Source organism: Schistocerca piceifrons, chromosome 1 (genome assembly GCF_021461385.2).
Source record: "Schistocerca piceifrons isolate TAMUIC-IGC-003096 chromosome 1, iqSchPice1.1, whole genome shotgun sequence".
Taxonomy (NCBI): Eukaryota; Metazoa; Arthropoda; class Insecta; order Orthoptera; family Acrididae; genus Schistocerca; species Schistocerca piceifrons.
Genome location: NC_060138.1, coordinates 16,841,951 through 16,854,482, shown reverse-complemented (window position 1 = coordinate 16,854,482; position 12,532 = coordinate 16,841,951). Strand labels below are relative to the sequence as shown.

The 12,532-nt window shown below is 45.2% G+C and overlaps 1 protein-coding gene across 2 annotated transcripts in view; it reads right to left on the bottom strand.

The window, feature by feature from the left end:
* The window catches only part of LOC124800608 (kanadaptin), a 267,444-nt gene that overhangs the window by 216,180 nt on the left and 38,732 nt on the right, over positions 1-12,532 (bottom strand). For both annotated transcript variants that reach the window (XM_047263008.1, XM_047263009.1), the window contains exon 2: positions 11,795-12,011. In XM_047263008.1, coding sequence (XP_047118964.1) covers positions 11,795-12,011 — 217 coding nt within the window. The remainder of the gene's footprint in view (positions 1-11,794; positions 12,012-12,532) is intronic.

Below are 12,532 nucleotides of genomic sequence, written 5' to 3'. Positions count from 1 at the left end.
TGTTGAGAGTTTCAGAGGGAGCATTAGGCAACAACTGACTTGTACAGAGGAAAGGTATACCATAGAAAACCAATCAGTTACTTTAACAGTTGAAATGGTGAAGGCAGCAGAGGATCAAATAGGTAAAAAGACAAGAAATAGTAGAAATACTTGGATGACAAAGGAGATACTGAATATCATTTATGAAAGGACAAAATGTAAAAATTCAGCAAATGACACAGACAAAAGTGAATACAAACATCTAAAAAATGAGTCTGACAGGAAGCACTAAAGGATGAGCAGAAATGGCTAGAGAACAAATATAAGCATTTAGAAGCATATTTCACCAGGGGAAAGACAGATACTGCCTACAGGAAAGTTAAAGAGGTCTTTGAATAAAAGACAAGCGGGTGTATGAATATCAAGATGTTACATGCAAAACCAGTCCTAACCAACAAGAGGAAGCTGAAAGGCAGAAGGAGAATATAGAGATTCTATACAAAGGAGATGAGGTTGAAGGCAACATTAGAGAAATGGAAAAGGACGTAGATGAAGATGAGATGAGAGGTATGGTACTGTTAGAAGAATTTGACAGAGCACTGAAAGACCTAAGTCGAATCAAGGCCCCAGAAGTAGACGACATTCCATCAGAACTACTGATAGCCTTTGGAGGCCACCCATGACAACACCAAACTATCACTTTAAAAAGTCATGGTTGCAAAACAACAACACAAATTCTTTACAGAAGAATGAAAGGACTGGTAGAAGAAGGGAAGATTAGTTTCAATTTTGGAGAAATGTAGAAACACACGAGGCAATACTGACCCTAAGACTTATCTAAGAAGATAGGTTCAGAAGAGGCAAACATATATTTTAGCATGAAAGGTATGGTACTTAGTGAAAGCTTTTGACAGTGTTGACTGGAATACTCTTTTTGAAATTTTGAAGGTGGTTGTTGTTGTTGTTGTTGTTGTTGTGGTCTTCAGTCCTGAGACTGGTTTGATGCAGCTCTCATACAGTAAAGCTGCATGCCCTCGGGAAAAATTATGGCTGTAGTTTCCCCTTGCTTTCAGCCATTCGCAGTACCAGCACAGCAAGGCCGTTTTGGTTAGTGTTACAACACCAGATCAGTCAATCATCCAGACTGTTGCCCCTGCAACTACTGAAAAGGCTGCTGCCCCTCTTCAGGAACCATACATTTCTCTGGCTTCTCAACAGATTCCCCTCCGTTGCGGTTGCACCTACGGTACGGCTATCTGTATCGTTGAGGCACGCAAGCCTCCCCACCAACGGCAAGGTCCATGGTTCATGTAGCAGGAGTAAAATGCAGGGAGCAACAGGCTACTTACGACTTGTACAAAACTCAGATAAGACAGTCATAAGAGTAGAGGGGCAGGAAAGGGAAACTAGGGTTGAGAAAGGCGTGAGGCAAGGTTGTAGCCTATCCCTGACGTTATTCAATCTACACACTGAGCATGCAGTAAAGGAAACCAAAGAAAAATTTGGAGTACGAATTCATGTTCAGAGAGAAAAAATAAAAACTATGAGGCTGCCGATGACACTGTAATTCCGTTGGAGACAGCAAAGGACTTGAAAGAACAGTTGAACAGAATGGAAAGTGTCTTGCAAGAAGGGTGTAAGATGAATATCAACAGAAGCAAGACATTAGTAATGGAATGTAGTCGAATTAAATCAGGTGATGCTGAGGGAATTAGATTATAAAACGAGACATTTAAAGTAGTAGATTTTTGCTATTTGGGTAAATAGAGACAATGTAAAATGTAGACTAGCAATGGCAAGAAAAGCGTTTCTAAAGAGGAAGTCTCATCTGAACACATTAATCTGTACTGTAGCTGAGTATGGATGGGTAACATGGGCAATAAACAGTTTAGACAAGAAGAGAATAGAGGCTTTGAAATGTCATGCTATAAAAGAATGCTGAAGGTTTGTTGGGTGGATCACATAACTAATGAGGACATGCTGAACAAAATTGGAGAGTAAAGAAATGTGTGGCATAACTTGACTAAAAGAAGCAATCAGTTGAAAGGACACACGCTGGGACGTCAAGAGATCACCAAACTGTGGAGGGAGACCAAGAGATGAATACAATAAGTAGGGAGGGAGGGAGAGAGGGGAGGAGGAGATGGACATTTAGCGGTAGTGAGGCAATTTCGGGTTCGTCAGCTACAACTAATATATTAAACTTCCTGGCAGATTAAAACTGTGTGCCCGACCGAGACTCGAACTCGGGACCTTTGCCTTTCGCAGGCAAGTGCTCTACCAACTGAGCTACCGAAGCACGACTCACGCCCGGTACTCACAGCTTTACTTCTGCCAGTACCTCGTCTCCTACCTGCCAGGAAGTTTCATATCAGCGCACACTCCGCTGCAGAGTGAAAATCTCATTCTGGAAACATCCCCCAGGCTGTGGCTAAGCCATGTCTCCGCAATATCCTTTCTTTCAGGAGTGCTAGTTCTGCAAGGTTTGCAGGAGAGCTTCTGTAAAGTTTGGAAGGTAGGAGACGAGGTACTGGCAGAAGTAAAGCTGTGAGTACCGGGCGTGAGTCGTGCTTCGGTAGCTCAGTTGGTAGAGCACTTGCCCGCGAAAGGCAAAGGTCCCAAGTTCGAGTCTCGGTCGGGCACACAGTTTTAATCTGCCAGGAAGTTTCATATCAGCGCACACTCCGCTGCAGAGTGAAAATCTCATTCTGGAAACATCCCCCAGGCTGTGGCTAAGCCATGTCTCCGCAATATCCTTTCTTTCAGGAGTGCTAGTTCTGCAAGGTTCGCAGGAGAGCTTCTGTAAAGTTTGGAAGGTAGGAGACGAGGTACTGGCAGAAGTAAAGCTGTGAGTACCGGGCGTGAGTCGTGCTTCGGTAGCTCAGTTGGTAGAGCACTTGCCCGCGAAAGGCAAAGGTCCCGAGTTCGAGTCTCGGTCGGGCACACAGTTTTAATCTGCCAGGAAGTTTCATATCAGCGCACACTCCGCTGCAGAGTGAAAATCTCATTCTGGAAACATCCCCCAGGCTGTGGCTAAGCCATGTCTCCGCAATATCCTTTCTTTCAGGAGTGCTAGTTCTGCAAGGTTCGCAGGAGAGCTTCTGTAAAGTTTGGAAGGTAGGAGACGAGGTACTGGCAGAAGTAAAGCTGTGAGTACCGGGCGTGAGTCGTGCTTCGGTAGCTCAGTTGGTAGAGCACTTGCCCGCGAAAGGCAAAGGTCCCGAGTTCGAGTCTCGGTCGGGCACACAGTTTTAATCTGCCAGGAAGTTTCATATCAGCGCACACTCCGCTGCAGAGTGAAAATCTCATTCTGGAAACATCCCCCAGGCTGTGGCTAAGCCATGTCTCCGCAATATCCTTTCTTTCAGGAGTGCTAGTTCTGCAAGGTTCGCAGGAGAGCTTCTGTAAAGTTTGGAAGGTAGGAGACGAGGTACTGGCAGAAGTAAAGCTGTGAGTACCGGGCGTGAGTCGTGCTTCGGTAGCTCAGTTGGTAGAGCACTTGCCCGCGAAAGGCAAAGGTCCCGAGTTCGAGTCTCGGTCAGGCACACAGTTTTAATCTGCCAGGAAGTTTCATATCAGCGCACACTCCGCTGCAGAGTGAAAATCTCATTCTGGAAACATCCCCCAGGCTGTGGCTAAGCCATGTCTCCGCAATATCCTTTCTTTCAGGAGTGCTAGTTCTGCAAGGTTCGCAGGAGAGCTTCTGTAAAGTTTGGAAGGTAGGAGACGAGGTACTGGCAGAAGTAAAGCTGTGAGTACCGGGCGTGAGTCGTGCTTCGGTAGCTCAGTTGGTAGAGCACTTGCCCGCGAAAGGCAAAGGTCCCGAGTTCGAGTCTCGGTCGGGCACACAGTTTTAATCTGCCAGGAAGTTTCATATCAGCGCACACTCCGCTGCAGAGTGAAAATCTCATTCTGGAAACATCCCCCAGGCTGTGGCTAAGCCACGTCTCCGCAATATCCTTTCTTTCAGGAGTGCTAGTTCTGCAAGGTTCGCAGGAGAGCTTCTGTAAAGTTTGGAAGGTAGGAGACGAGGTACTGGCAGAAGTAAAGCTGTGAGTACCGGGCGTGAGTCGTGCTTCGGTAGCTCAGTTGGTAGAGCACTTGCCCGCGAAAGGCAAAGGTCCCGAGTTCGAGTCTCGGTCGGGCACACAGTTTTAATCTGCCAGGAAGTTTCATATCAGCGCACACTCCGCTGCAGAGTGAAAATCTCATTCTGGAAACATCCCCCAGGCTGAGGCTAAGCCATGTCTCCGCAATATCCTTTCTTTCAGGAGTGCTAGTTCTGCAAGGTTCGCAGGAGAGCTTCTGTAAAGTTTGGAAGGTAGGAGACGAGGTACTGGCAGAAGTAAAGCTGTGAGTACCGGGCGTGAGTCGTGCTTCGGTAGCTCAGTTGGTAGAGCACTTGCCCGCGAAAGGCAAAGGTCCCGAGTTCGAGTCTCGGTCGGGCACACAGTTTTAATCTGCCAGGAAGTTTCATATCAGCGCACACTCCGCTGCAGAGTGAAAATCTCATTCTGGAAACATCCCCCAGGCTGTGGCTAAGCCATGTCTCCGCAATATCCTTTCTTTCAGGAGTGCTAGTTCTGCAAGGTTCGCAGGAGAGCTTCTGTAAAGTTTGGAAGGTAGGAGACGAGGTACTGGCAGAAGTAAAGCTGTGAGTACCGGGCGTGAGTCGTGCTTCGGTAGCTCAGTTGGTAGAGCACTTGCCCGCGAAAGGCAAAGGTCCCGAGTTCGAGTCTCGGTCGGGCACACAGTTTTAATCTGCCAGGAAGTTTCATATCAGCGCACACTCCGCTGCAGAGTGAAAATCTCATTCTGGAAACATCCCCCAGGCTGTGGCTAAGCCATGTCTCCGCAATATCCTTTCTTTCAGGAGTGCTAGTTCTGCAAGGTTCGCAGGAGAGCTTCTGTAAAGTTTGGAAGGTAGGAGACGAGGTACTGGCAGAAGTAAAGCTGTGAGTACCGGGCGTGAGTCGTGCTTCGGTAGCTCAGTTGGTAGAGCACTTGCCCGCGAAAGGCAAAGGTCCCGAGTTCGAGTCTCGGTCGGGCACACAGTTTTAATCTGCCAGGAAGTTTCATATCAGCGCACACTCCGCTGCAGAGTGAAAATCTCATTCTGGAAACATCCCCCAGGCTGTGGCTAAGCCATGTCTCCGCAATATCCTTTCTTTCAGGAGTGCTAGTTCTGCAAGGTTCGCAGGAGAGCTTCTGTAAAGTTTGGAAGGTAGGAGACGAGGTACTGGCAGAAGTAAAGCTGTGAGTACCGGGCGTGAGTCGTGCTTCGGTAGCTCAGTTGGTAGAGCACTTGCCCGCGAAAGGCAAAGGTCCCGAGTTCGAGTCTCGGTCGGGCACACAGTTTTAATCTGCCAGGAAGTTTCATATCAGCGCACACTCCGCTGCAGAGTGAAAATCTCATTCTGGAAACATCCCCCAGGCTGTGGCTAAGCCATGTCTCCGCAATATCCTTTCTTTCAGGAGTGCTAGTTCTGCAAGGTTCGCAGGAGAGCTTCTGTAAAGTTTGGAAGGTAGGAGACGAGGTACTGGCAGAAGTAAAGCTGTGAGTAACGGGCGTGAGTCGTGCTTCGGTAGCTCAGTTGGTAGAGCACTTGCCCGCGAAAGGCAAAGGTCCCGAGTTCGAGTCTCGGTCGGGCACACAGTTTTAATCTGCCAGGAAGTTTCATATCAGCGCACACTCCGCTGCAGAGTGAAAATCTCATTCTGGAAACATCCCCCAGGCTGTGGCTAAGCCATGTCTCCGCAATATCCTTTCTTTCAGGAGTGCTAGTTCTGCAAGGTTCGCAGGAGAGCTTCTGTAAAGTTTGGAAGGTAGGAGACGAGGTACTGGCAGAAGTAAAGCTGTGAGTACCGGGCGTGAGTCGTGCTTCGGTAGCTCAGTTGGTAGAGCACTTGCCCGCGAAAGGCAAAGGTCCCGAGTTCGAGTCTCGGTCGGGCACACAGTTTTAATCTGCCAGGAAGTTTCATATCAGCGCACACTCCGCTGCAGAGTGAAAATCTCATTCTGGAACTAATATATTGTTAGTCTCTTCGATTTCAACACAAAACATTTTTTGACCAACTAATCACTGAAAATGAATTCCCTTATCATCATTCTGCCACAAAAATAAATTCTCAAGTGGAACTCAAGTCTTCATACTAGGGTAATATTCCACACTTCCACAAGTTAACCATGGATATTCAAAGCACTATTTTCCACCCACAATTCCAACTTTAGCGATTATTCACAATTGTACACGAAACACAGTCATTTACCGTATAAAATAACAACTTAGTAGCACTACTTGCTTCTACAGCCAGAAGCTCTCCGCAGCTGTATCTCAACTGTCAACTATATTCTTCGTCAGAATGTTGTGTGGAGGTACTCATATTTCCTGTGTAACAAAGACTTCATTTTTATTTTTTTTCTCTTTTTGTTAATTAACTGTTTTGCCACAAATCCGACAGTCTTCGTGGCTCTTACAAGTCAGTGTGGTTTGTCCAAATCCAGGGCAACTGAAACACGTTAACGGTTTGGCGATTAATCTTGACAAAGGGCTGTCCACGCAATGTGCTCGGTTTTCTGTATAGAGAAGATGCCGGCAACGTGTCTCCAAGTCGAGTGGAAAGCAGCCAATGGTAGTGACACACCTGTGCCCAGTATGCTAAAATATTATTAACGATTCAGTCTGAAATACAAATATACTTCTGCCACATTCAGCCATTTCTTTTATTGGTATAAACAGCTGTTCTGCACTATCTGTTTTGCAACTCACAATTTCGTCTCAAAGGCAGGAGCTAAGTTATGGTGACAGACTGATCCATAGCAAGCACCTGAGCTCTACTGTCCACAGCTGAGCAGAATCTATTCAGCAGGAATGTGGGTGTAGGTTGTGATGTAATCTAGAGCAGGTTAGTTCAAAAAATACTGTTAATGAATGAATTCTACCGGTAGAGCAATTTTTTCAGATGGCCAATACCACTGACAGTAGGCAGCTGCGGGGCAGAAGGGAGCGAGGGGAAGGACTGCGTCCCCACTGCCAGACTCCCCCTCACAGACTTTCTTCTAAGCTGGGTACTGTAGGCCATGTTGGAAACTGACAGTTTGGGTGTGAGGTGAAAAAGCCAAAGAATGTGGACAATAAACCAAGGTTGTTCTGCAAGACTGATCTATAATATGTCCTCAAGTCTAGGTTAGAATGGAAGGAGACATTTGATTGTGAGACAGCGAAGTCAACGAATGTGAACGTGAAATCTTGGTTGTGATGACAGGCTGATTGATAGCATAGTTAGAAATCTATGATAGCTTGGAGGCTGAGAGGACCTTTTCAAATTACTTTCAGTTTACTTGTGTCCAAACCTGCAGTATCTATATTTGCTCATGCAAATGAATATTTTTCTCCAGAAATTCAAACTGCTCACACTCCTCATACCTAGCACTTTAAGGTTGTTTTGACGTTAAATACTTAATATTTTTACCACTATTACAATTAAAACATTGATACATCTTCGGTTATACAAGTCAGCTATTCTGCCATCATAACTTCTTGTGACTCTTCCTTCAATTATAAGCAAATTTTGGATACTAATGTGTGTTCTGTTAGCATATTCCAGGATGACTTTTGTTAATGTTTGTTTATGACTAAATTCATGTCTCATTATTGGGTTCAGTATTAGTACTACTCAAAGGCTAGAAAAGCCACCAGTAGCGCATACAGGTGAATTTTGTAGGTTCCACTGAAGTCCCATGAGAGGCTAGGAAAACAGAAGTTTACTCAGACACTGAATTTCTTTATGTAGCTATCCTCCGCAGCAAGCACATAAATATTTGTTTAGAAAATAGAAACGCCTTCTGTCCTGCACTGTACTTTATTTTGCCAGACACGTTTTGCCATTATTAACTTTAAGGCATCATCAGTGGAATCGATAGTGATACAGTTATGATACACTTTTGTTTTGAAATGATACTTTCTTGCCAATGTGACGGGAATTCTCCGTCACTCCAGAAGCGGTTGAAAATGGCAAGGAGATGGCACTGCAAATCCGCTGACAGATGTTTACTCATTTGGTGATGGAAGGGGTCTGGATGCAGTGATCAGGACAATCAGCAAGGGTGCTGAGAAATCCCCACTCACTGAATGGAGCATTAAACGGCTCAGGGTGGCGTGAAGCAAAAGATAAGTGTTGTCATTCCACTTGCTGTTGTAAGAGATGAAAGATGGGGCAGTAATTCTCAGATGCAGAGGTGCAAGCATAATGCTCAGCACGATGCTCTGTGATTATGTCTGAATCAGTATATACAGCTCCATTTGTGGAAATTAGAGGTATATGTGCGGGGGTCTGATATCCGTAAAGGCATCTGAGCTTGGTCCATACCTGGGAAGGAGGGGTTCGTGTTCCAATGATGCAGACATATCATTCCCAACACTCCTACTTCCATCGTTTCATAAGCTGACGGACCTGGGTAAGGAGCCATTTGAAGGCAATGAAATGAGTGACACAATGACATGGGATGGGCCCGCCTGCGGTCTCTAATAGCCACAGTGACTTCCAGTGACCAACAAGGCAATATCTTCCGCCACAAGGAACCTGAGGAACAGGATATTGCCTATTCAGCTGTGGCAGTAATGGTCTGAACCACCTCATCGATGTTTCCATTCAACGGTTATAGTGGAGGTCAAAGAGTCTCAGTCAGCTTTGGTAAGAGCCCATCTGGGCAAGCGTCCAGATGAGTTATGCTGGGGGAGGGACAGGAAGAGCAGAAAGTGGTCACTACCATTCAAATTGTTGTGAGCTCTTCAGTGGATAGATGGTATAAGGACAGGACTGCAAACCGAGAGATCAATGGCCAAGTATGTGCCACACTGAAATGAGTGGGGCACCTGTATTTAGGAGGCAGAGGTCGAGCTGAGTTAGTACATTTTTGGCATCTTTACCATGGCCAGTAAGCTTGGTTCCACCCCAAAAAGGGTTATGAGTGCTAAAATCACGCAGAAGTAGAAAAGGTGAGGGGAATTGGGAAATAAGTGCAGCCAATACATGGTGCGGCACTTCACCATCTGGAGGAAGGTAGATGTTGCAGGTGGTAATGTCTTGTGTTGTCCTCACCCTGACAGCCACAACTTTTAAAGATGTTTGAAAGGGCACACGTTGGCTACATACACGGGAAAAGACATAAAAAACAGACTCCACCTGATATTCTGTTACAGTCATTATGATTTTTTTAGAAACCTGATAGCCAGGAAGCATCAGGTCTGCATTGCAGAAAACCAGGTTTCCTGAAGGGCAACACGAAAAGCAGGTATAATGCTTAACAGTTGCTGTAACTTAGTCAGGTGGGAGAAAAAATTGTCACAATTCCACTGGAGGATTACACTCTCCACCATCTGGGAAGGCATGAAGAGACCAAGGAAGGGAGTCACCTGCTGCCATCGGTTGAGTGCTGGTGTCCAGTACCATTGAATCTGAGGTGTCAGCGAGATCTAGGTCATTGGAAGATGCTAGAATCTTCACCTTGTCCTCAGACGTGGAACTGTTATGGAGTGGTGGTGTGGGGGCCACCAGAGTCTCCCATTCCTTAACAGACTTCTTCGTCTGTTTGCACTCTCATCGCTCTTTAAGGACTTGCTGGGAGGGCTTCTCTGAAGTAGCTTCAGGGAGAGAGGAGGACCATGAAGCCCTTTGACCAGCAGCTAGTGGCTCCTTCGACCACTGGCTGGTGTCTACTTGACCACAAGGAGAGACCGTGGAAGGTAGAGTCCCAAGGGACCACAATCCTTTTGAGAGGAGCCGGAGGAGGCTGTTGCTTCTCTGGCTGGCAGAGGGGGGCGGATTGACATCCCCACTGGGGCAGGCTTATATGAGGAGCATACCAATGGAGGTGATGTCATCATAGTGGCAGCGTAAAATGATAGCAATCAAATGTGGTTCAACCTTTCATATTTCAATTTAACCTCTCAGTAGGTCAGCTGTCCAGGGTCTTGTAAGACAGTAAGTCAATTATTATCTGAAAAGTAGTTATAAAATTTTATTGTAATCACACGAAACATCATTTTTCAACATAGTGTCCTTGTGTTTCAATTCACTTGGTCCATCGTTGTACGAGCTTCCTGATGCCCTCCTAAAAGAAGGTTCTCGGTTGAGGTGCGAGCCAGGAATGCACCACATCTTTCACTGCTTCATCCGAGGCAAATCGACAGCCCCTTAATGCCTGTTTGAGTGGATCAAACAAGTGATGGTAAGAAGGGGCAAGATCGGGACTATATGGAGGATGATCCAATGCTTCAAATTTGAGTTTCTGGAGCGTTTCACCAGTGTCGGCAGCAGTATGCGGACGGGCACTGTCCTGCAACAACACACCTTTCGACAGCAATTCTCGGCATTTACTTCAAATTGCAGGCTGTAGCCTGGCATTAAGCAACTGTAATGTACACTGTTTATTGTGGTGTCCCTTTCCCAATAATGTTGCAGTGCTGGACCTTGTGTGTCCCAAAAAAACAGTAAGCATCAGTTTTCGTGTGAGCGGCTGGGTCTCGAACTTTTTCTGGCACGGTGAATTTGGATGTTTCCATTCCATACTCTGCCGTTTACTCTCTGGCTCGTAATGATGGATCCATGTCCTGTCACCAGTAATGACCCTGTCTAAGAAGTTGTTCCCTTTGGTACCATAGTGATCCAAATGTTGTTTGCAGGTGTCCAAGCGTGTTTGTTTATGCAACTGTGTGAGTTGTTTTGGAACCCATCTTGAACAATCTTTATGAAATCCAAGTCTGTTGTGGATGATTTCGTAGGCAGAACAGCGACTAATTTGGAGACAATATGCCACTTCGTCAATAGTTAATCGCCTGTCTAAGAGAATCATTTCACGCAAACGCTCAATGGTTTCTTCATTTGTGGCAGTAAACAGTCATCTGGCTCCTTCATCGTGCGCAGCACTTGTGCGACCGTTTCGGAATTTTTCAATCCATTCGTAGACACTCCGTTGTGGCAAAACACTGTTCCCGTACTGCACCGAAAGTCTTCAACGATACGCCTTCTGACGTTGCCCTTCTTTGGTGCAAATAGACAGCAGAGCAGCCATGATTAACAGCACAGCAGTGATAATGAAACTAACCTAGCAGCTTGAAAATTGCAAAGATATAAGCATCCATCATCAATGTAAAACGACAGTAGTAACAAAATAAACAAAAATATAACAAAATTGCAGATAATAATTGACTTAGCCTTGTAATCCATAATTTTCCTCTCCTTTTGGTGTGCCATGCAGCCTGGAGAGCAGCAGGAGTGGCGTTGTCTACAACTGACACAGGTGGGAGGAGGGGAACATGGAACATTCGGATGCAGCAGACATCTGCAATCTCAACATGTAGTGGTGGAATTGCACCAGGAGAACATGTGCCTGAATTTTCACAACTTAAAGCACCACACAGGGGGAGGGACATATGGTTTTAAATCATATTGGTGTACCATCACCCTCAAACGCCAGGATGAATGTGCCTTGCAGTGGTTGCCGGAACATGCCCACATCTGACAGTCCGACGAATGGTGGCACAGACTGGCATTGTTTTAAGAGTCCCCGATCTATACACCTGACTCCAGCAACCACTGATGGTTCTACTTCTCTATTCTTAACATTACCACCACCAGTCAGAGAGTCTGTGCAGCTTAAAGGACATTACAAATGCAGGGAGCATTACCTACTGCTGATATGACAGAAGAGAAATATGAACTGATAAGTGATACTACAGTTTCATAATTGGAAGCTGAAAAGATGACATGAAAAAGTTATAACATCCTTCAGAGAAGAATAATCCAAACTCACCCATGCCCCAGTCAATGCCTTCTTCTTCCTCACGTTCCTTGCGTTTTTTCTCCTCCATTTCACGCATATATTCCTCTTTGTCTCGTTCCTCCTGTTCCATTCTCCGCTTTTCTCGCAGTTCCGTCACAGTTAACTCTGATTCTTGCTCTTGATCCGTATCTGGTCCCTGAAGAATAAACATCCTAGTGCTGTTGCCAAATTTCAGCAGATGACCAACCTGCAAAAAATAATAGTAATTTTTCCTTCTACTCTTGTGTATTACAAACAAGAGCCACAACACAAAATGAGCTTGGCAGTAATTTCAGTAGTCCAGTACATGTGATCACAATACACAGACGTGAAGAACTTCAGAATGGTCAACTTGTACACATCACATTGACCTCATAACTTATAGTCAAACTAAAGGCTGATCTAGTAATACAAGGTATGTTTTTTTTAAGTAAGTACAAGTTTGAAATAAAAATAAAGCAAGAAGACTTTTCCTAGCATTTTTTTTACATGAAAACCTGTATTTTAATCTACTTTTCCACATAATTCCCACCAATATTAAGGCATTTTTGTATCATACAACCAGCTTTGAATACAATATTTACATAAATCAGCTGCCTAAGCATAACTTTCAATAGTTTAAACATTTTGTAACAATTGCATAAACCACAATTCTTGACACTTATGAGTGATGGGGTGGTATGGCAATGAGTGAGAGCTTTCAAAGATGGTCGTATGAATGTGCATGAT